Source organism: Papilio xuthus, unplaced genomic scaffold, assembly GCF_000836235.2.
Source record: "Papilio xuthus unplaced genomic scaffold, Pxut_1.1 DF827597.1, whole genome shotgun sequence".
NCBI classification, from domain to species: Eukaryota; Metazoa; Arthropoda; class Insecta; order Lepidoptera; family Papilionidae; genus Papilio; species Papilio xuthus.
Genome location: NW_013531052.1, coordinates 2,835,620 through 2,860,124, shown reverse-complemented (window position 1 = coordinate 2,860,124; position 24,505 = coordinate 2,835,620). Strand labels below are relative to the sequence as shown.

Sequence of the window (24,505 nt, the reverse complement as noted above, 5' to 3'; positions counted from 1 at the left end):
TTGAATAATCTGATTCCCAGAGGTTTTTCCAGATCAAATAAGAATTGCAATAACACAGGGTGTTTCTTCAAAGTATTTCTGTTTGATAGTTCTTACAAATATTTTAAATTTTTGGCTGAATACAAAATCGATCTATGGACTTTAAAAAAAATTATAGATCTTACAAAACCAAGTAGATATAATTATTTAAAAGTTTAAAAAGTAACAATGTAACATTTCAATATTTTATTCTTGTTAAAAACTTAATGTCAAAGAAGGCAAGTGCTGAGTTTAAAAATAAATTATCTCGAGACGAAATCAAGACTGGCGCCCATACCGATGTTCAGAGTGCAACGAATAACCGCGGCGTTCACGAAACTTCTATTTCGGAACGCCCGTGGGTGCTCCATTCTATTTCCACACCGCATTTTCTTCGAATCGCTACCGCGCGGTTTATGTTCGCCTGGTACAGACGAGCGCGAGCCGACAGCCGTGACGTAACGGACATGTGCCTGTCACTGTCATTGACCTGTCATTCCGATGACTGAGAGATAGATAAAAAATGTTTTCCTGTATTGTGGATTTTTATTATGATAATTTTGTTTATTCGAAATTAATGTTTGAGAATTAGGAAATTCAAGACATCCGAATCCGTGTGGGTGTAACTGAAAAAACTAATGAGATAGTGAATTGGGCGGAGGCGGAATAGGGAATTATCCTTTTTCTGTACGTTAAAGATAGGCAACGTATCTGCAACATACTCATTTCAAAAGTCTATGGGATTAGGATATTTATGAGTTTATTAGTTATATTTATTATTTTTTTTTTATATTTATTTTTTATTTATTATATTTATTTATTTACTATATTTATTATTTTTTTTTTATTTATTATGTTTATTTTTTAGTTTATTTATCTTAAGGCTCATGGACCATTCGTGTGAGTGAGGCCCAGTACTTTTCAATCTATTGAAAAGTTTAGTCAACAACGAGTTAACTGAAAACGAAACTGTGTAAAATTCAAAATGTATTTAATTTAACGAAAGTTTTTCAAATTACTAGAAAAGAAAGTAGGTTAACCAAACAATGAATTATAAATTCTAAGTTAATTAGGAAAAACAGACAATAGAATATAAAATTATTTACTTTAGAAGTTTTCAGTAACCATGGAGAATTTTCCTTGAAATTTCAGTAATAAGGTTAGAAATACCAGGGTAACAGAAATCGTTACGAGTTTATTTTCAGGCGGCGTTTTCGATTGTGTGCGTACTTGAAACGTATTAGAAGTGCGCGTGTGTGCCGATAGCATTTGATATATTGAGAGATAACTTGATAAAGTGCACGAAAGAAGTAATAGTACTATTATAGTAGGAATATCTATAGAAAAGTGATGTTTTTTATTGCTTCACGATACTAGTGAAATGTTTATGAATATTTTATTTTCATTTATTCATGCATATGGCTTCGTTTTTTGTCTAACTTAATATCTATCTAGTTAGCTGAAAAAAAAAGAATTATGTAATGCAATAAATAATGTAATTTTGGCTAAATTACAAGTTTTTGTGATGTAAATATATTAACGTTCAGTAACAAATATCGACAGTTTTTTTACACGTACTTGATTCCTTTGAATACGCTTTTGTTATTTTTAAAAATTTAAAAGTTTTTATAACTAAATTCTACGTAGTGTTTTTAGATGTTCTCGTTTGAATTAAATAGATTCTTATTTGACGCTAATTTTTTTCTACATTTAACTTCTAGAATACAATTATTAATTTTCTAATAGCTTAGTAAATGTACCTTTTATATAAAAACTATGGTACAAAGCGAGAACTTCTGTGTACTGGCCATATTTAACCATTTGTTGGCTGTGAAAAAAAATCATGAACTCTATTGACATCTATCAAAAAGTTTAAATTTCAACCAGTGTCATATTCTACGATTGTTCCGTTTCGCTTCAATTCTCACAAAAATTTAAATCCAATTAAAGCCCTGTTTTTATGGCTGCAAAACATTTGCAAGTCATTCGTCATTAGCATTACGACGCGCGTGCTAGCAACAAAAAGAACTAAAAAGTTAGAAAGTAATACTAAGAAAACAAAAAAAAAACATTGGCATAAAAGTTGCCAGTATTTGAAATTGAAAATTTACTTGTAATTAACGTTTTCATAAGTAAAAAAGTCTCTCGAACTTCTAATTACGTAACTATATCCATTTCTACTACTTCATTTATTTAATGCCTCTTCTTGGAAATTAACTTATAAGTTTAACAACTTAACTTGCTCGTTAGAACTTAATAATTTTGTTTTATAGTTTACTAGTTTAGTTTGAAAAATATAGATTTTGAGAAATAGAATGGCCGAAAGACTAATAGAAAAATAAAGAAAAACTTGAGTAATTATTACATTTTGATTGATTCTATTTTGAAATACCAAAGTTCACATGTCTTCAAAACATTACTCTGATATGTAGGTCGAATTAGCACGTGCTAATTTAACACTTGCATGCGACTTTTGGTGCCAACACACAGAATGGTACCCACTAATATTTGTGTGATATCAAACCGAAATTATTGGCAATATTTTTATTCAACTGATAAAACAAACATTGCCCTAAATGTTTGTCGCGCTTTTGTAAATAAATATCTATATAACATTAGAGTTTATTTAGTTTAGCTTATATTTTTTATAAGTCGTTGTTTTAGAAAATAACCAATAGATGTCGCTTATTCATGTAGAGCCTCAATCAAGATTATTATATTACCAAATCATTTTTTCGATGTTTTCATTTATATTATAAAGTAAGTGTTGTATATATAACATTACAATTTAGTTATTTAAAAAAATCTCTGGTATAAACTCCGATGGAATAGAGATAGAGCCCCAGTCGATTGGATTCTCAGTTTTTAAAAATAAAGATTAGTTTATATATGATTTATTTTTATTTAGAAACGCAGCAATGAAACGAAGCACTTGTTGCTTCTTCTATTGAAAGCGCTGAATTAAATAGAAATAAGTTCCCTCTAAATAGACCGAAGAGTAAACACAATATGCCAAGCTCTGAACTAGATAGTCGTAGTGTGAGTATCGACACACCAGTAGAATCAGTGTTAACTTCGTAGACTGCTTGGCGCTTCCCGATTTAACTTTGTAGCCGTTGCGTTCGCACCCCTATTTTTAGCGTGCGCCCGTCCCACTCACACCCGTCGCTTTTCCCCTAGCTTTTCTCGTTCGAGCATGCGCTGTGCGTCCCGACGCACGTGCTCGATTTACTTCTGTCATGTCATGAGATCCTGGTACTGGGCGCGCCTAGGGCGGCTGGCGCGCCGCCGCCCAACGCCTTTCCCGCCCTAGCGCTACAACCCTCCCTCAGAAGCTGATACGTGCGCCAACGATACGGTCCGCTCCAGTAATTCCAGCGGCACATTTTCACACGTGTTTGAAATTACGCGCGTGTTCTACCGCTAAATATTATAGTTTTCTTCAATTGATGATGAAGCCTATGCTTTCATCTTTACTACATATTTTATAAGCTTTTCTCTCTATTATTTTCATTCTACAACTTTTTTTTGTCCAAAAACTTTTAACGCGTTTTTTCTTTAAGTGTTTAAAAGTGTTACAGTGTAAAGTGTTTCTTCCAGTTGTGGGTGGTCTGCTGATGTTCTTCTGATCCTGGCAGCTGAGACTACGGAGATGAGGCGTCAAGTGACTCTACCAGGTACAGTAACCATGCACATATAGTAAAAAATAATTTAAAACTGCCTACGTAATTTTTAATAAATTTTATTAATTATCTTATAAATTTTTCAAGTATCATTTATTTTTAGGTCATTATAAACATGAATATAAAAAGATATATGCCTTGACATTAAAAGTTTTACAATAAGTATTGTTGTGTTTATTTAATATTATAAAACGCATATATTATAAAACTTGTTTTAAATAACAGTAATAAGTAAGATCTATTACTAACAAAAAAAAATAATATTATGTACAAGTTATGTATACAAAACTTGTAAATACTATATTAACCTTTTCACGTCTACAGAATGAATACGGTTTTCAAAACCACAAATTTTGGTTATATTTTAGTTTTTACTGATGAACTGTGCGTCTTATATTTGAAACCTACTTTCGATAGTAAGAATAATTTAATTTATGGTCCTTCATTATGTAATTTAAATATGAAAACTGAAAATAATGTTCGTTTTTTTTAATTTTAGTTAAATTGCACATTTGCCTTAATCTGGTCGACACTTTTACTTTCTTTTAAGTGTGGAAATGAAAACTTCATTGTTCCTTGTGTCTTGAATAGGAGGACTATTTAAGTTCATTAGGCGAGAAGGCGATAATGCTTTTAAATTTTTTGTTCTCTCAAGTGTCGAGAGCAGAGCATCGTAAATTGTCAGTCCATTAGCTTGTCAACTACGCTTCTCCTAGTCTTGTTAGCGAACGATCAAAGGACACTTATTAATATTAATATTATATTTAAAATAGACTTTAATGTCATAGCTTTATTAAAATTGTCTTGTAAAATTTTACGCTCAGTTGAGTTTTAAACGCTGATTACATTGTAAATGGACTATTACTTCTTGACACTTTTAGAGGAATTTACTTATACCAAAAAGAATCCTTGCATTGCTCATATAGGAAGATAAACAGGTTGGATGATGATGAGTAATGATGTATCACTGTATATCTCATATACGTATACCTTTGAAATAGTCAGTTACAGTTATAAGCCAGGTATTTCCAATCGGGTTTTACAATCAATAACTCCAAGAATGATCTCTACGTATGCCCCCTGTGGTAATTCTAACAGCCTTTGTAGTTTTATATATTTGCGCCAACAATAATTATATGGAGATTAATTTTTCTATGTACACGGCGATGAGTTGTGTGTACTTAAGTTAGTAATTTTAATAATTACTGTTTCCTTTTTTAAAAAAAAAAAAAACTTAATACTTCTTTCTGATAAAACAGATGACAATGAAATACCATTATACAGAATGTTCAATTATTCGTTGGGGGTACACTTGGGCATCTATTACCCCTATCAATTATAGACTGGGGTAATAAATGAACTTACTACTAACCCGTCTCTTAAGAAAACAAATATAACTGAATGTTTTAGTACACTTGTTTTTGCAGTGGAAACTTACTTTTAAGGTACGCGTCTATTGGCCGCACGCACGGCCCGCAACGGATTTCTGTAAGCTTTGTATGATTTTACGTACCGCTGTGTAAAAAAAAGATGAAGCAAATTCGTTTACGTACGTCCAGCGCTGGCCGATGGGTGCGAACCTTTATTGTGCATTTTTCTCACCATAAAGAATGAACTGTGGTTTGTATCCGTCGTTGTATCGGTATCCGATCAATCTCCATTCGTAAAAGAAATAGCTCAACGTTAAGTGCTGTACTGTTTGCGAAAGCTCACACCACAGTAATAAATCATGTGACTGCTACACTTGTTAAAAGCTATAAACAAGGATACGTTTAGGAGATACTATATGTATATTTTAGACAAGAAAATTTACGAAAGGATTCTCTTGTATCCAACCGGTTGTTTGTCTTCGTAACAGTCTAAAATTACCTTTTATAGGTTTTTGACTGTAGGCATATGTTAACAAAGGGCTCCAATGAGTACTCTTTAAGAGATTTAAAAAAAATTTGAAATTGAGATATGAATTATAATTATTAATAGTTGTTAGTACAAAATATTAGTAATTTTACTATCTTACTAATGTTATAAATGCGAATGTTTGGATGGATGTTTGTATAAGGTATCTCCAGAACGGCTGTATGCATCTCGCTGAAATTTGGTATAGATGTAGAACTTAGTCTGAAAGAGCACATGGGTTACTAATTAAGTATTTTTTAATACCGGTCAGACGGAGTCGCAGGCGACAATTAGTAAACATATAAATAAAATATGTACATTGATACATACATATAGAGTGCGTTACGGTAGCTGATGCACGCCGGCATAATATTTTTTTATTTAACGGAGTCGCGGGCGACCTCGAGTATGGATTAATTTACAAGTAAACGTTGAATATCATCATCATCAGCTCACTATACGTCCCCACCGAAGGGCTCGGAGCCTACCCTCAGTTAAGGGTGATTAGGCCATAGTCAACCACGCTGGCCAAGTGCGGGTTGGTTGACTTCACACATATCTCATGAATTTCTTCTAGATATGTGCAGGTTGCATCACGATGATTTCCTTCACCGTAAGAACGTCGGATAAATGTACATATGTTGAATATAGTTAACCTAAACTGTTGTTTAATGAATTATCTAAGATGGTTTATGTTTATTGGCTAAACATTAGGCGGTAGTTAAGATTAATGGGAGTCGCAGCTGTTTTTGTGGTTATATGAACACGCCATATTAATTAGTGCCAAAATTTATACATTTTCAGCAATAGCACTCCTTTAAATAGTTATCTAGTTCAGCCTAAACCTTAAAGTTGGCAACGATGTAGGATTTAATACGTTAATTATTATATAATAGTCAAGTAGAACCTTAATTTATATCCAATTAAAAGTTTGATTTCGTAGGTAATGCGAATGAAAATGCAGAGAGCTCTTTGAAATTCTTCTTTTTTTCATTCAAATGGTAATTTGTACTGAAAACAAATGAATAGGGAAATTTCGCATTTGTTTTTTCCACGAGGTAAAACTTTATTCCATCAAAGAAGGGAACCAGACAAGAAAATATGTTAATTAGATAAATATATTGTATGTAAGCGTCAATAGCCTAATGGATAAGGGTACAGATTTCCGATCACAAGGTCGGGGGTTCGAATCCCGCCATTCGACTATTGTCGTAAACCATGTCCTAGCACAAGCTTAGATCCTATTTGGAAATATTAGTAATATACAAAAAAAAATCCTTTAATATCTAAAAAAGAAAAAAAATAATATGTTGTTAACGTACCCGTGGGTTTTATTGTCCGTCTCTCTCATTTACTTTGAAAATAAAGAGATAGTATGTTCGGGATTTTCGGCAGTTGTAACTCTGGGTAAGGGTTACGTAAAGGCGTATAGGGAAGGTAATTTTAAGTAATAAAATTTGTCAACACTGGGTTTTCCAAAGGAGATTTGTTATAACAAATCTCCTTTCGATATTAAACTAACCAAAATATAATAATTTTATATTTTCTCAAAATTTTTAATTTTCTAATATCCCAAATGATTGCAAGTAAATTGTCTTGATTGAAAATTCATAATGAAAATTTATTTCGAAGCAAACGAAACTTTCCCAGTTCTGTAGGAAATTGGAGCTAAGTTGGGATCCGAGAGTGCGACATTTATATTTCTCAGTTGAACAATGTAGTTTTCAATTTAAATTCAACGTAGCTATTAATTGCATTGAATTGTCCTCAATGTATTGAACAAAGGACGATACTAGAGAGTGAAAACTTTTACGTGACGTAATTTTTTTTTATTTTTGTCTTTAATTATTCTAAATATATTGACCGCTTTTAACAATTGAATTATCATTTGCTTTGTATGCCTTAAATGTCATATGGAAAGATTTAAAGTATCAGAGTTAAAGAGGACGGAAAATAATGAGGATGGAAAGAGCGGTTGGATTTTTTTTGTTTAAAAATATTAGCAGATTTTTTTGTAAATTTACTAATATTTCTTTAACCATTCCAATTAAGCTCTAGGCTTTCGCTAGGATATGGATTACGACAATAGTCGAAATGGTGGGATTCGAACCCCCAACCTCTTGGCCGGAAAACCGTACCCTTAACCATTAGGCTATTGACGCTTAAAGAATTAAGATAAATTTTGGAATATTAAAATGTATCATGTTCCAAATACAAAAATATAAAAATTATGAAGTAAAAAACGTGTAAAAACGTTCCGTATCTGTCGGCAACAAGAGTCAATATGATTTTTTGATTTACTATCTTAATATTACTGTTTGTTAAATATTTATAGCTTCATGATAAATATATCTGCAGGAAACCTTATACATATCTAGGTAGTCTGTTTTGTTTCATATTTTGTATTGTAAATAATAAATGAGCTAATATCGCGCCGTTGTGGTGACGTCAGCAAGATTCTGTACAATTACATTTTCCATTTATCAAAAACTCATTTACGATGTCATTTAAAAACTTATCACATCTTACTAATATTAAAAATGTGAATGTTTAGATGGATTGATGGAATGGTTGGATGCATAGAATGTATAGATGGATGAATAGATCGATGTTAGAAGATATCTCCAAAGCGACTACATGAATCTCGCTGAAATTCGGTATGGATGTAGAGCACAGTCTGGAAGAACACATAAGGCTTTGTTTTTTTTTAAATTCCGCGCGGGCAGAGTCTCGATCGACAGTATTTACATATATTCCTGGTGTAAATGTGGAGCGTCGGTGGCTCAGGGGTCAAGCACTTGACTTGCAAACTGCAGGTCCTGGGTTCGAATCCCGCCATGTACCAATGTGTTTTTCGATTTCCGATTTACATATGTACATTTATCCGACGTTCTTACGGTGAAGGAAAACATCGTGATGCAACCTGCACATATCTGAGAAGAAATTCAAAGATATGTATGAAGTCAACCAACCCGCACTAGGCCAGCGTGGTTGACTATGGCCTAATCACCCTTAACTTAGGGTAGGCTCCGAGCCCCTCGGTGGGGACGTATAGTGAGCTGATGATGATGATGATGAAATGTTGTCTGGATAGTTTTAATAAGTTCCAGTTATTTATGACTATTGCAAAGTCCACATACAAAATGAATAAACTTCTATCACTGTCAGTCAACTAAAACTATTCATATTAGTGAGCTAGCAATTCTTACTTTGAATCCAAATATTGATTTTGTATACAACATACGCATATTTCTTCGTTGACAAATAAATGGTTTAACCGAAGTGCCTTTGAATAAAGGGGCTTGCTACTTGAATAGGTTCAGGGGTCGATCCTTCCGATATATGTCTAATTACCTATTCTATTTTACAAGATCGTGATAATTCTAATCTATTGTGTTTGTTAATAAGTTGATTTTTAGATATAAGTGTCGTGTAATTAGGAGTAAATACAAGCACAAGAATATAAGAAGTAACGAATTATAACAAGAATATAATTGCTTGAAAAGAAACCTATAATTAATCGTAAAAAAAGTTCACAGAAGTTGAGCCAGCAATTTGTCAAGACTTTAATTTTAATGAGTTTGCCAGTTTTCTATATATAGATAATTTTCCTGTGCATTAATACTAGAAACTAATTACTCTTTTAAGGCATGTTTTATGGATGTTATATTCTACTTTCTTATAATCCTACTTTTTACTAATATTATAAAAGCCAATGTTCAGATGGATGTATGTTTAAAGGTATCTCTGGAACGGCTCAACGGATCTTGATGAAATTTCGCACAGATGTAGAACATATTCTAGAATAACACGCAGGCTAAGTTTTTTTTAGTTCCTCGAGGACGGAGTCTCGGGCGACTACTAGTTATTCATATTAAGTAGAAACCTGTCAAACATTGAAACGTCTTACTGCACCCGAGGCACGTCTTTTTGAAACAAAATTAGGTCAGTCGGAACTCACGTACGAGCTATAATTTTTGAATATATTGATATCACTTGGAAAGCACGGCACTAGCGGAATTATATTTTATTTAACACTTTCTTGCAATACCAATATTGTTTAACTTTGAAATGAATTGTAAATACAAATATAATTTTCAGTTGCTCAAACTTTTTGCCCCCTAACGGAAATTGAATCATTATTACATTCAGTGTGTTTTTATTTAATAAAAAATATAGGATAATTATTAAATTATACACGCGATTGAAGGTTTTAATATTGTAAAAGAAAAAGCCACTGCAATATTTTAGAGACTGGTTTATTGTTTTCGAATCAATTTAAAGATACGCTGTAGAAGTGTGACGTATGTTTAAACTTGATATTCATTTATTTCCTACTCCAAGTGTAAAAGAGAATTCGAATCGATGATATAAATATCGAAGGAGGTCTTTATGAATACATCAGATCATCAGAAGCCTTCCTAACATTAACAACTGTTAACTCAACAATCGAACAATGCTTGCGAAGGTAAATGATTTTATAATTTTATGTAAATTTCATCATTTCATAAAATCTAGGATTTGTAATAATAATTACTATTTTTTACATTTTTCAGTTCGTTATCCTTTTCGCCCTTGCGGCTGCTTGTGCTGCGGATTACTCCCAGTTCTCATACGGTGTAGCGGACCCTTACACCGGCGACTTCAAGAACCAGATCGAGACCCGCGCCGGAGACAGAGTCCGTGGCCAATACTCCCTGCTTGATGCTGATGGCACCCGCAGGACTGTAGATTACGCCGCCGGTGCTGAGGGCTTCAACGCCAACGTGAGGAAGGACCCTGCCCTCATCCCCGCCGCGACCGCAGCCTACGCCGCACCCGCCTACCCATACGGATACGGATATCCTTATGGATACAACAACCTCGGTTACGGATACAACTTTGGTTATGGATATGGTGCCCCTGCATACGCTGGACCATACGCTTTCAGAAGGTTCTACTGAACAAACGGATTGTAATAGATGGACTAGATAATGTTTTAAATATATGCGCTTTAAATTTTAAATTATTTCGTGTTATTTAATCCTAGTAAAGATGAGACAAGTAATATTCCATTTTTATTGACTTTGGCAATTTAATAATATTTTAAAACAAATTGTGAAAGAAATTGAATTTACCACGATTGGGTATTGGTTTGCTATATTTTGCAGTAAATGAAAAAGTTCAATTCTAGTACTTTTAGACATTATTAGTAAGAATCCTTTTGGCCCTAATGACGTGCTTTCATTACAAAGTCTAGGGTCAGAATGAATAGCGAGGGGACACAAACGTCGACATTTTAGTAAGGCTAGTGTTGAGTCAATACACTGGCTAATTTCCGGATTTTCTTCCTAACAGTACATATCTCATTTACTTTCGATATTCATGATGGTAATCACGAAGAAAAATGATATAATTTGAGATTGTTAGAAAACCAATCAAATTGGAGTTTATTAAGTGAAACTTCGTAAATAAAAATACACGCATTACGTATCATTAGTAATTTTACTAATAGGAGTCGAAATGCATCATGTGGTTAACCGTAATACAATCGTACGTTGTGTGGTTTTTGTTTTATCTACCGTTAAATATTTATTATTAAATTAGTTTAATTATTTACAGTAAGTACCTAGATGACCGAGCTTTGCTCGGTATTTTTTTTTTAATTGTGTTTTTTGGAAATTATATTTAAGTACGAATTACTAATAAAATGATGAAATATGAATAATATTTTTCGATCTTACGATATAAGTTTATGTTTAAGTTGATTATCGATAAAACCAGAATAAAATGACATTTTCTAAAAATGATTCCTAGTTAGATCGATTTATCGCCCCCGAAATACCCTATATACTAAATTTTATGAAAATCGTTGGAGCCGATTCCGAGATTCCAATTATATATATATATACACATATAGAAGAATTGCTCATTTAAAGATAAAAGGTTATTTAACTTATACGCGATCATTTTCTTATTACAAGTAAAAATATAACGTTATCTGTTGGTGATACTGATCATATTTGAAAAATGAAAACAGTGCAAATAAATATTGAAAAATTATCTTTAAAAAAAACTTAAGTATTGGTAGATCACAATTAAACTGATATAAAAACGGCTAAATACTCACGTATATTCGTATACTCGTATTTAGCGGCACCGACTAGTTTCAAGCCCATCGGGGGCCCTTCATCAGGATGAGTGGTACTGGTATTATTTCGCGGACGCGGCCCGTCGCTCACTGAACGAATATACGTGAGTGTTTAGCCGTTTTTATATCAGTTTAGTATAATGTCTTACGAAATTTTTAATAATTTAAGATCAGAATTATTATATCACTGTGCGTTTGCACACACGCACAACGAAAACGCTTGTAATAACAGTAGTAACAGAATTAAAAAAATATTTTTTTGCTAACCTTATAATATTTGGGTAAAAAAATGATAAAGATCTTATACATAAGTATTTTATTACATTATATGATTTTTTTTAATTACAAGCTAACTATTCTATATTCTATTCAGGGAAAAATTTATAAAATATCATGTTTTTCATTTTTTTTTTGCCGTCAGGTTCCGTAAAAAATATATTCTTAATGACATTTTTGCGTACGTGTGACTCTGCCCTGAAATCGCAGGTATAGCTTAATCTTTGTGTGCTTAATATCTTTTAAATCTAGTTTTTCCACTTCTAAATTAGATAAAACAAAATCTTTGTATTGTTATCAGCAACACAAAGAATAAAGTTTTCATAACTTATTTCTGATCTAGCTAAGAAGCGTATGTTAAGGTGTTGAGGGTGTGTGGTTTGACGAGAAGAAAAGAATATATAGGAGTTTGCTTGAAAGTTGCGCTAGTGATCAAGAAATTAAGAAGAAGAAGTTAGCGTAATATAGAAATATAAAGAGTAGATGGGTACATGAATAAGAATGTAATGATATTAAATGTGTCTGGCTACAGCGATAGAGGAAGACCGAAGAAAGTATGGATGGATCTTGTAAAAGAGGATATACCTAAGAATTCAGATATACTGGCTGATAGACATGTTTTTTTTTATTGGCGTCTCTATGCCGCTCTCTCGTTACCCTTACATGTTTGGGTCAGGAACCTGTGGTGCGGGTTTTATCTTTATTTCTATAAAAAGATGGATATGTTCTGTGCACACCCTCTATAGGGAAAAAGGATGCCGATGATGATCTAATTACTGATGCAGCACTTTATTAGAATCGTGATATCGATACCATTACGTAGCAGCAAGCGTGTATTAACATGGACGAAATATTTCACATAGAACGAAACACTTTGAACTAAGAATTCGTAGATATTTGATGAATTACGTCAAATAGCAATTATGTCTATAAATAAAATGATAAGTCAACCGTACTTTTTCGGTAAAATCACACTATATTATTATTAATTAATAAAGGAAGTTGAATATTTCAACTTGACATTTAAATGTTATCATTTCGTTTCATTCATTTCTAGGGATATGAAAGTACAATTCGATGATATAAATATCTGTTGAGCTAATTTCAAATCAGTCTTACATCAGCCTTCGTCTACCAACCTGCAAGATGATTGGAAAGGTAAATCAATTTTATTTTAAACTTTAACAGAGTATTAAGGTACGATAATATATGCCAAGGGTTCAGTTGTTCCCATAATTATATACAACTTTTGTCAACATTTCAGTTCGTCATCCTTTTCGCCCTTGTGGCCGTGGCCAGTGCTAGTGACTTCTCAAGCTTCTCTTACGGCGTAGCGGACCCTTACACCGGCGACTATAAGAGCCAGATCGAGAGCCGCGCCGGAGACAGAGTCCGTGGCCAGTACTCCCTGCTCGATGCTGACGGCACCCGCAGGACTGTAGACTACGCCGCCGGTGCTGAGGGCTTCAACGCCAACGTGAGGAAGGACCCTGCTCTTATCCCCGCCGCGACCGCAGCCTACGCCGCACCCGCCTACCCATACGGATACGGATACCCTTATGGATACAACAACCTCGCTTACGGATACAACAACCTCGGCTATGGATACAATAACGCAGCTTACGGATACGGCGCCTATGGATATGCCGGACCTTACGCTTTCAGACGATTCTACTGAACAAACAGATTGTAATAGATAATACCTTACTGTAAATAATGCTGTTTAAATAAACTATAAAGTTTATCTAGATTTCTTTCTCTAAAACTTCCAGTTATCTATAATATAAGTCAAGAACGATTAATAAGCTAGGCCTATAGCTGAAAGTATCATTACTACTCGTATTAAGAAATGCAATAGTAGTATTATGAAAATATTGAAAGTGCATTCACACTTCAACACTTCCGTTATTTTATAGCAACCATTACTGACATCAAAGTAACTTTTTTTTTTAATAAAAGTACAGACTATACAAAATAATGAAATATTTTCTGCGCTGCGAGTGCCGTACATTTCAGTATCATAAATATCACAAAACATTTTACAGTTTAAATTCGTTATGTTGCTTATTAAAAATGTTCCTTCAATTTCTCTACTACTTTATACAGTTTCAGACGTTTCACAGAATTTCACATTTATATTATATTATAAAAGTAAAGTACAAAAATAGGTTAAACGACTATATAAAAGGACCAGTTGTCGCCCGCGACTCTGTTCCCGCGGAAATAAAAAAAATTTGTTCTTCGAGACTATGTTCTACATCTATGCCGAATTTCAGCGAGATCCGTTGACATGTTCCGGAGATACCTTTAATGAAACATCCATCCATCCATGTAATTATTTGACAATAATTTGGTGAATATTTGTGATAAAAAATGTGATTTCAATATACATATTGATTAGGTAAATGTTGAAACTGGTTAAGCGAGAGTCCAAAGGAGCGCGACATTTTCTCACTTATAGAGGCTTGTCTCTAATCCGAGTTTGTCGCTTATGGAGTTTGTCCGTCGGGTCTCTCGCTTAAAGGGTTTTTTCTCTTGTCCAGAAGGGCTAGACATTTGCTCCGAAGCGATTTCTTAACGAAATCAAAAATGCATTTTAACAGTGGTAGAGCCCGCTTTAACGTCTTCGCACGAATTGGCCCGGCTCGACCGATGAAATACCACGACCATACAGAGGACAGCCGTGAAGTGGAAGCAATTTCGCGTTTCGTCTGCTAATGTGCGTCTCGGAGGCCTAATTTAGTCCTCTTACCCTCCCCACCTTTTTTCTTATAGGGAAAGGATGGGAAGTGGGAGTGGACTTTCCGGATGAGAGGATGCATGGAAAGAGAACATATAATCTTTCTGAGCATCCTCTCCTCCGTCGATTAAAGGTAACCAACGCATATGATTTCAGGTGGCCGCTCGCTCGTTTGCCACCTAATGTTATAAAAAAAAATGCAAACAACTGTTACAAACTTTCGCGTGATTTTCGTCCGCTAGTTCGATAAGTAAACTATTGATATTGACGTTATGAATCCACTTTGGAGCGAATACAATATGTCTAGCTCCGCAGGTTCGACTGTTTCTGTAAATATGTCCCGAGAATAAGCTTCACCTTTATTCATTTAATTATTGTGTAGAAAAACTATCACAAAAAGGCAAACACAATGAAGAAGAATGTTGGTGAAAGATTTAATAAAACACAAAGGATAATGAACAATATATGAAAGGGCGAGCCCTCGATCTATTCAAGTAGTAACCCCTTTAATCTCAACGGAGCCACTTCGCGTCAACCCGTACCCGTATATTTGTTTACGAACTACTCTTCGCGTACATTATACGCAGGCACGGGATCTCGGAATCTAATAAAAGACTTCAACGTTCCCTTTATATGGTAAGTCATATTGTTTGCTTCTTTGTGGAATGTTTTATTGGCGTATTATTGCTGTTTATATGTTCGTATAATGTAATGGAAATTAGGATAAGGATATAATTTTTGTTTATAAATTCCATAACTAATGTTCAAATGTTTAAAAAAAAACAAATGAAAGAATAACTTGATTCGGTATAGTGATAGTAATAAATGTGTAAAAATGCGCCAAAAATATTAAAATTCACATGTTTATGGATTGAGATTTATTTTAAAATTATATACACTAAGCCATAATTGTCAGTTCAGTAGAATCTTCTGAAAGCGTACGGAGAAGCATATCCGTAGGCGCCGTATCCGTACGCCGCGTTGTTGTATCCGTAGCCAAGATTGTTGTACCCGTAAGCTGCGTTATATCCGTATCCGTATCCGTATGGGTAGGCGGGAGCAGCGTAGGCTGCGGTCGCGGCAGGGATGAGGGCGGGGTCCTTCCTCACGTTGGCGTTGAAGCCCTCAGCACCGGCGGCGTAGTCTACAGTCCTGCGGGTGCCATCAGCGTCAAGCAGGGAGTACTGGCCACGGACTCTGTCGCCGGCGCGGGTCTCGATCTGGTTCTTGAAATCACCGGTGTAAGGGTCCGCCACGCCGTATGAGAATTGGGAGAAATCCGCAGCACAAGCAGCCACAAGGGCGATGAGGATAACGAACTGTAAAAAGTAAAAATAGCCAATTTTTTTACAAATTCTATCAGCGTCCGCAAGATCGAACTGGAGAAGGAACTGAAATACCAAATTTATAGTGATAAAAGTTCATGATAGTAAATACATGACCCACGAATATTTAATTAAATATTTTCGCACACTGCTGTGAATTTTGCGACGTATTTAGGTATGTAGTTCGGTTAAGGGTGCTCTTAGCTAGAACCTTTTTTGGGGCTTACCTCTTTTCTTATTAATGCTTTCCTAATTTATAAAGAAAATGTAACTCAAATTTTACCGCAAAATGTCACATTTTATATCAAATTCATTATGGTTTTTATATTTAATTTATTTAGAATTTGTAATTTAATATGCTACTGTGAAATAAATCCGTGGCTGTTTTTTTAACACTACAATTAATCGAACGAGTACATCGGTCCTATTACGAATCAGTGAAAATTGAACGTAACTGTTTAATGATTTCATTAAAATTAATTACCTTAGCGAGCATTTTGTTTGTGCAAGTGATTGTGATTGTCCGAGAGATTACAGACTGATGTCCATTGTAACAAATCATAGGTTATTTATACTAAAATATATCGAGAAATAATATTGATAAGTCGGAAATTAAATGCCAAGTTCGAAAGTCTTCGATAAAAATTTAAACATCGAAAAAACCTTTCGCATTTTTTATTGTATTTAATGATATGTTTCGGACGAATTTAAGTTGCATTTAAATATTAAATATCTAAAAATAGAATTGACCAAATTAATTTTCGTTCAGTTTTCTCTGATTTTTTTTGTGATATGTAGTTATTTACTCAATTTTTTGTACTTACTAGCCAAAATATCGTAGGGTTGTATACTTAAAAGCTAATGTACTCATCACGAAGCATACTTAAGGCGGGTGAAGTGAAAACGTTTACGACAGAAAGTGTACCCGAGACCCTTTCTCCATTATATCATTATTCCAGTAAATTCCAAAAATATGTCATGGAATAAACTGTATTGAACACTACACACTCTTTAATACTTAATGTTGTTGACAAGTAACATGTATTTTTTCATCTTTAAATCAAGTACTGAATACAAAACAAGAAATAACCTTATCAATATTAAAAATGCAGAAGTTTAGATATTTAGTTTAGATGAATGGATGGATGGATGTGTGTTTGAAAGTATCTCCGGAACGGCTGACCGGATTTTGATTAAATTTGGCACACATATAGAACATAGTCTGGAAAAACATATAGACTTTTAGTTTTTTTTTTAATTCCGCGCGGACGGAGTCAAAGGCGACAGTTGTTTGGCATAAATGTAGGATAAAGTTTTTTTAATCCTGCGCAAACGCAATTGTAGCAGTAGCTGGTCTAAAATAAATTTATAAATAAGTATGTCAAGGAATGTTTTCTTTTTTATATTGTACAAAGGTTTAATCTGTTAGGCCATATACATTTATTTTTCATCAATTTAACAACTGGCAACAGATATAATCATTATTTAAGTATTTAATTTAGTAAATTTTGCATTTAAAATTCAATTCCATTTCTGCATCAATATTTCATTGAAGCAAAAACATTCCGATAGCAATGCTGCCAAAGCGTCTTCAAGTATTTTAAACGAAAGCAAATAAAGCTTATTTACTTGGTTCTATTTATATTCAGAGTATGATTATTTTACTTTTAATTTATACTATTATATTAATGTTAACTATCAAAAACTGATCTATTTGATTCTTTTTTGCAATCAGTACTTTAAAGTATTTCAGTTCATCGCAAAATACAAATTGATTTTTATTTGTATGGTATACATATGTTATGGACAAATTAAATAGGCAAACTTTATCTGCTAACCGTACAGATTATTAAATAAAACCGCAGTGTTAACATGAAACAGAAGCATCGACTAATTAAATTACGATCTTGTCGAGTCCGTGTCCCGGCGGTCGAAGATTTGTCCGCTTTACTGAACTCTGCTCCCTTAATTCGATTTCTAAGCGAGATAACTTTTAATGTAATATTGATGTTTTTGGTGACTGTACACAGAAAAATCATTTGTATTGTCTTTTAACCTATAATTAAGTATTTCAGATAAAATATGGTTTTCACTAGATGTCACCCGCGACTCCGTCCGCGCAGAATGAAAAACAAACTTAGTAAGTAGCCTATGTGTTCTTGCTGACTATTTTTTACATCTATGACAAATTTCAGCGATATCCATGCCGTTGCTCCGGAGATACCTTCAAACATCCATCCATCCATCCATCTAAACATTCGCATTTATAATATTAATAAGACTAAACAACATTAAGATTTATTATAAGGTTTTAGTTTTGGGTTTACTTTAAGGTTAATGTCAATCGTCTCAGAAACCCACGGTAAGTAGTGAAATTATACATCATAGAGCTGATTGCTGATTTAAGTAGTTTTTATATTGATATTTTTAAAGTTCAATACGGTTGTTTATTTTTACAGCGACGATAAGTGCAATATAAAGCGAGAGAATTTATTAATATTATAAATCTTGCCAACGTTTGTGATAAATATTTTTATAAAACTATATTGATTTAGTTTTGCCACAAAAATGATTTACTGTAATTAATTCTAGTGTAGTAGAGTTTTTAGAGTTTTATATTTCATTTGTTTTATATAAAAAATTCGTGTCACGATTTATGTTCGCGATGAACTCTGAAACTACAGAACCATTTCTTGTCAAATTTTGTAAGCATCTGTAATTAAAACCAACGTAGGAGATAGGGTAGTTTTTATCTCTATTATTGTTTTTTTTAATACCGCGGACGGAGTCGCGGGCAACTGCTACTATTCGTAAATCTAGATAAAAAAGGACATTCAAGAGTTGGCATCCAAAAAAGTTAGCAAGAACAAAAGCTTTTTAGTCAAACAATCATACATCATTCTCTTTTTTAGCCTTGTAATCTTTATTAATGTACTATGTTTGGAGTGAAGCCATTTTGGTTTGATAATGTCATAATAAATACAGTTTTGGCCAGAACAGATCTCAGATCACTAACAACTTTCTACAAGGGCGCTTATAAGGATTACTACAGCAATTAAAATTGTAACTTGCTTGTGCTTGCTATCTTGTGTTTAAAATAAATTATTTAACTTTTTTTACTTATTGTATTTTTTTCCATATATTAAAAAGTAAGGTTTTTACTTCAAATATTATTGTTTATAATTTTTTTTAAATAAGGGGTGTATTTTATTTTATTCACTATACTTTTGAAATAAAAGAATATTCTAGATTTTAAAAGTTAAAAGGTTAGATCGCAATTTAAATCTCAGATAAAAAATACGACATTCTGGGAATAAAAGTAAATCTTCTTAAAGGAAATTGATTGAAATTAATTAAATTTGTAAGCTACTTGGAACAGAATTAATTTAAGTAACTGAAAGGGAACATTTAAAAGAGGACGAGTTCGTTTTAGAAATCTGTAATTATTTTGAGAAAGTCGGTCGATCGAAAAGTCGGTTTCGGCTAAATACTAACTTAAACGTAAATATGTCTAAGACATCTCAGATATAAAATGTCACTAATTTACCTCGGAAATAACAATAATTGTAAAATCCACACCTACTTATTATAAGAAAGTAGAGAAATTTCTTACTTTCTAAGGTATTCATGACATTATTTTGTTAGTTTTTTAATGTGTTTTGTTTAACATTGTTTTTTTTTGTTTCATCATGTTTTTTTTTATTTTATCTAATAGCATAGAGGAGAAATTCTGATGGACCATTGCTCACGAGATATGAATGAAATAAGAAGCAGAGATGTTACACTCTGGAATAGAATAGAATTAAATACAATTAATGACATATACAAATGAAACTGCTACGTAAACGTGGGCGATGTAACAGCAATGATATTTTATCACATTCATCTATCAAATGGAAGCGAATTTTCATCAAACGAATTCGTTAACGCCGACATTTCTTTCATAGTTACGTCACAAAAACGATAACTTTTTTTATTGCCTTGTATGTTACGTCTATTATTACTACGTCATAATTATTTCAAAACTAGCTGTAGCCCGCGACTCTGTCCGCACGGAAATAAAAATATGTTCAACATCTATACCAAATTTCAGCGAGACCCATGCAACTGTTCTGGAGTTACGCTCTAACAAACATTCATCCATCTAAACATTTGCATTAATAATATTAGTAAGAATTAAGATAAAGCTACTTTGAAAACTTTGCAACAGTGGTAGAGCCCGCTTTAACATCTTCGCACGAATTGGCCCGGCTCGCCTGGTGAAATACCACGACCACACAGAAAACAAACGTGAAGTGGAAGCAATTCCGCGTTTCGTCTGATAAGTGTGCGTTCCGTACTCCTCTTCCCACCCTTTTTCTTCTAAGGAAAGGATGGGAAGTAGAAGTGGACTTTCCGGGTGAGACGATGCATGGGAAGGGAAAATATTTTCTTTCTGCATCCTCTCCTCCGTCCATTAAAGGTAGGCAATGCATATGCAATTGCGTATGTCTATGGGCAACGGTCACTTCGCTATTTCAGCGATTTCAGGTGGCCGCTCGCTCGTTCTGTTATTCGTCGGTTATGTTATAAAAAAATGATTTTGTAGCAGTAGACAAGTATACGAGAAGATAAAAAAGATTTTATCCACGTTAAAGGAATAATGCACAATTCCTGGCGTCGACCTTTTCGTGTTACAACCAATTCGCCAAACCAAGTCATCCCTACGATACTACAAATGTAATCTTCTGAAGCTCGACAACAAGACACGCGACGAACTTGGCAAATTGTTAACTTATCTATCCCTATCACGCAAAACACGACAACGCAGATTAAAAGCCGCATTCAAAATCTAACACAAGACATTAAGAAGTGCCTCAAGGTTTCTGATGGAAACTTAAATTATTTTGTTGGAGATAGTTCAGTGTAATACAAATTTCAAAATAGTGTTCATTTTAAAACTAAATCTCCGATATTATCAATTTACCCAAATAGGTCTGTTTGATATTTTTTTAGCAATTTTTCCACGTTGAACTTTTTTGTTTCTCATATGCTATCGTAACCTTGGGTTTTCAAAACATAAACACTAATACAAAAACTGATAATCGGTTTTTCACAGACATTTTTAACTTGTCTTTTTATCAAAAGGAAGTTGAAAAAAGACGTGAAAAGTAAAATTAAACCTTGTTACAATCTCATAAAGTTCAATTTATTTGCTATAAAATTCTGCTCTACTCATCTCTCTGGTCTGTGTGACCGAACCTTAAGGGCATACGGTGTCGTGTCTAGCGCTACTTGAGCTACATTTAATATCATCTATTTGTACTGACAAGAAAGCGGGTTAAATAACAACACTAATAAACAATTCTACAGACGGACAAGTGAATATGTTGTGTTATAGCCTCGAGTAAATGCATTCTCTGTTTTGACACGTCCGCATTGAGTTCACAGCAATGTAATTAAGCGAAAGAAAAATAACTACCGTTATTTCGTATCAACTAGTTTTTTCATTCAATGTTTTACTAGCGGTAGCCCGCGACTCCGTTCGCGCCGAATTAAAAAAAAAACAAAATAAGTAGCCTGTGTGTTTTTCGAGGTTATGTTCTACATCTATCCTACCTTCGAACAAATAGCTATCGATCCATCCATCCATTAGTAAGATAGTAAGATCTCATATCGTATTGTCTTCTGTTTCATTTTTAAATATTTGAACAAGGTTTTCCTTTACCTCAAACCTTCTAATAAATACTGAGATTTACAGAAAGGTTTAAGTTTATAAAAATTACTGTTTTTTTTAATACTGAGTTAGGGTTAGATATTTTAGAGTTTTTCACAAAAGCAACAGACATGTTGCTTTTTTTGGTCATTACCTTAAGCGGTATAATAATAGGGGTACAAAACTGTCTAAATTTAAAATGGAGTCATAAGGTAGCAAACAAATATATGTATGTGTATGAAATAAACAAGGGGCCTAGCATTAAAATTTTCGAGAAAGTTTTCGTAATATAAATTGTATTAGATTTGTAAAGTCAAAGTAATTTATCGGGCGTAGGTACTACGACAATTATCACACAAATTTTGACATATTGTGTCGATAACGTTACGAATACTTTCGTGCTAGGTTCCCTGATATATTGTGCTGAAAAATCAATTTAGATTCTCCAAATTCAATCTCAAACGAGGCTTATATAAAAAGTCCAGAGCTTAGGTTAGTGAAGAAACAAAATCAAAGCGGATCAACGAAGCAATAAATGTCTGAAGGCAAAGAAGTTCCGCAGATCTTTGCGCAGTAAATCGGCAAATGCGATGGAATTTAATTTAAATTTTATATTTCTAATGAAAAAGATCCATTTTCAAATCGAGTTTGTTTTTGTTAAATTGAGGATTACCGTAAAGTATAAGCGAGCGTGAGTAATGAGAGTGTCGGTCAACTTGACTTGCAATCTTGGGTTCGAATCCCGCCATGTACACAATTGTTTTTCGATTTACATATGTACTTTCCATACGACGTTCTGACGTTGAAGGAAAACATCATGATGCAACCTGCACATATCTGAGAAGAACTTCAAAGATATGTGTGAAGTCAACCAACCCGCACTTGGCCAGTGTGGTTGACTATGGCCTAATCACCCTTAACTTAGGGTAAGCTCCAAGCCCCTCGGTGGGGACGTATTGTGAGCTGATGATGATGTAAAGTATAAGTAAGTTATGAAATCATCTAAGTATAGATGGATGGAAGGCTTTGAATTAATCTTTATATCAAGTAATTACTTAATATTAAATGTTGACAAAACCGTTTTATTTTAATGTCAATAAAAGCATGTACTTGTAACCGGTAATTTTTTTGTTACTTTTCTGCGCTGAGTGTTTATTGAGCGCTCTTACTCAGATTTGGACTTGACATTTGAGCACTTCCTGCTCGCCTGGTATGGAAAGATAACTCGAAGATTTTCCTACGATATAAATACAAGTGGACAATATGAAATTGGCATTAGTACATCAGCTGACATCGACATAGTCGCAACGGTTACCACAATCAAAATGTTCGCGAAGGTAAATTGTGTTACTTTGAATGCAAATTATAAAAGTAAAGAGTCGCTAGACTTTTATAGTCTTAATAAATTTAAAGAATGTAGCAAATGGCTTGGTGGCCTATGACTATGGTCAAAGTTCCCTTTGAAAAAGTATCGTAGTCATTCTAAATTAAAACATTAAGAGACGATGTCTTTCATATATTTCGAAAATGACACTATATCTTTAGTTCAAGAGCAACACTCTAAAAAATATTTTAAGTCATAATTTTTGATGTGATCTTTTTCAGTTTGTCGTTGTTCTCGCCCTTGCGGCTGTTTGTGCTGCGGATTACTCCGAATTCTCATACGGTGTGGCGGATCCTTACACTGGCGACTACAAGAGCCAGATCGAGAGCCGCGCCGGAGACAGAGTCCGTGGCCAGTACTCTCTGCTTGATGCTGACGGCACCCGCAGGACTGTAGACTATGCCGCCGGTGCTGAGGGCTTCAACGCCAATGTGAGGAAGGACCCCGCTCTCATCGCCGCCGCGCCCCTCGGCTATGCCGCACCCGCCTATGGATACGGCTACGGATACCCATACGGATACAATTCAGCTTACGGATACGGCGCCCTAGGATACGCTGCACCCTACGCTTTCAGACGATTCTACTGAACTGGCATTTATGGCTCATTGTAAACAACGAATTTGTAAATAAACTGTAACCTATATTAACCTATTTTATTTATACACATACAAATATCCTTCTCGGCTTCATTAACATTCAAAAACTAGAATATCCATGTTATATTGCTATATAATTATGTAAGGCGCTTGCGTAAATTACAAATTAACTTTGAATTAAGTTTGCTACTATTTTCAATTACAACTAGAAAATACAATTTGCAATTATTTAAAAGTCAAATACAAAGTAGACAAATACGCTTCTAGTGTACCAAAAAAAAACTAACACAAAATTTTTACAAAGAATGTTGCAATATAAAAATACTGGTACAATTTCAAAGTTAAATTTTATTTTAAATGTCCCAATTAGTGCGACCGAACTCTCCAACTAATGATGTACTCCAGTCCGCTGCTACCCTGCTTATGATACCTACTCGTTGGTTGATCGGCTGACTCGTATCTTGTGTCGAGTCACGTACTGAAGAATAAAACTTTGAGTAAATGAATCAACGTTTGTCCCTATGCGTTCCCAAAATTTCAATAGATTTTGATATAATATTTCGAGGAAACCTAAGAAGATTAGTATCTTAAAATTAAGAAATAAATGTAAAAGTAATAAATAAATAGAAAACAAGATAATTTATAACATTATTTGATTTTTAATATTATTATTATTCCTATTGTTTCAGGTAACGTTATATTCTAGAATGGAATACATTTGGTATGTACGTCATATGATGTTTTTGCAAAACTGTAAGGTAC

The 24,505-nt window shown here is 33.8% G+C and overlaps 4 protein-coding genes across 4 annotated transcripts; 3 read left to right on the top strand and 1 right to left on the bottom strand.

Annotated features, from left to right (window-relative positions):
- The first annotated feature begins 9,983 nt into the window (after positions 1–9,983).
- On the top strand, positions 9,984–10,602 carry LOC106118176 (larval/pupal rigid cuticle protein 66-like). Its single transcript, XM_013312736.1, has 2 exons — positions 9,984–10,065; positions 10,154–10,602. The coding sequence occupies exons 1-2, from the start codon at positions 10,054–10,056 to the stop codon at positions 10,538–10,540; spliced, it is 399 nt and encodes a 132-aa protein (XP_013168190.1). The 5' UTR covers positions 9,984–10,053; the 3' UTR covers positions 10,541–10,602.
- A 2,527-nt stretch (positions 10,603–13,129) lies between these two features.
- On the top strand, positions 13,130–13,747 carry LOC106118179 (larval/pupal rigid cuticle protein 66-like). Its single transcript, XM_013312738.1, has 2 exons — positions 13,130–13,161; positions 13,268–13,747. Exons 1-2 carry the CDS (start codon positions 13,150–13,152, stop codon positions 13,679–13,681), a joined length of 426 nt encoding a protein of 141 aa, XP_013168192.1. The 5' UTR covers positions 13,130–13,149; the 3' UTR covers positions 13,682–13,747.
- A 1,873-nt stretch (positions 13,748–15,620) lies between these two features.
- LOC106118189 (larval/pupal rigid cuticle protein 66-like) lies at positions 15,621–16,603 on the bottom strand. The gene is made up of 2 exons (XM_013312751.1): positions 16,553–16,603; positions 15,621–16,062 (listed from the first exon to the last, which is right to left on the bottom strand). The coding sequence occupies exons 1-2, from the start codon at positions 16,562–16,564 to the stop codon at positions 15,661–15,663; spliced, it is 414 nt and encodes a 137-aa protein (XP_013168205.1). The 5' UTR covers positions 16,565–16,603; the 3' UTR covers positions 15,621–15,660.
- A 6,418-nt stretch (positions 16,604–23,021) lies between these two features.
- On the top strand, positions 23,022–23,790 carry LOC106118169 (larval/pupal rigid cuticle protein 66). Its single transcript, XM_013312731.1, has 2 exons — positions 23,022–23,100; positions 23,369–23,790. The coding sequence occupies exons 1-2, from the start codon at positions 23,089–23,091 to the stop codon at positions 23,732–23,734; spliced, it is 378 nt and encodes a 125-aa protein (XP_013168185.1). The 5' UTR covers positions 23,022–23,088; the 3' UTR covers positions 23,735–23,790.
- The last annotated feature ends 715 nt before the right edge of the window (positions 23,791–24,505 follow it).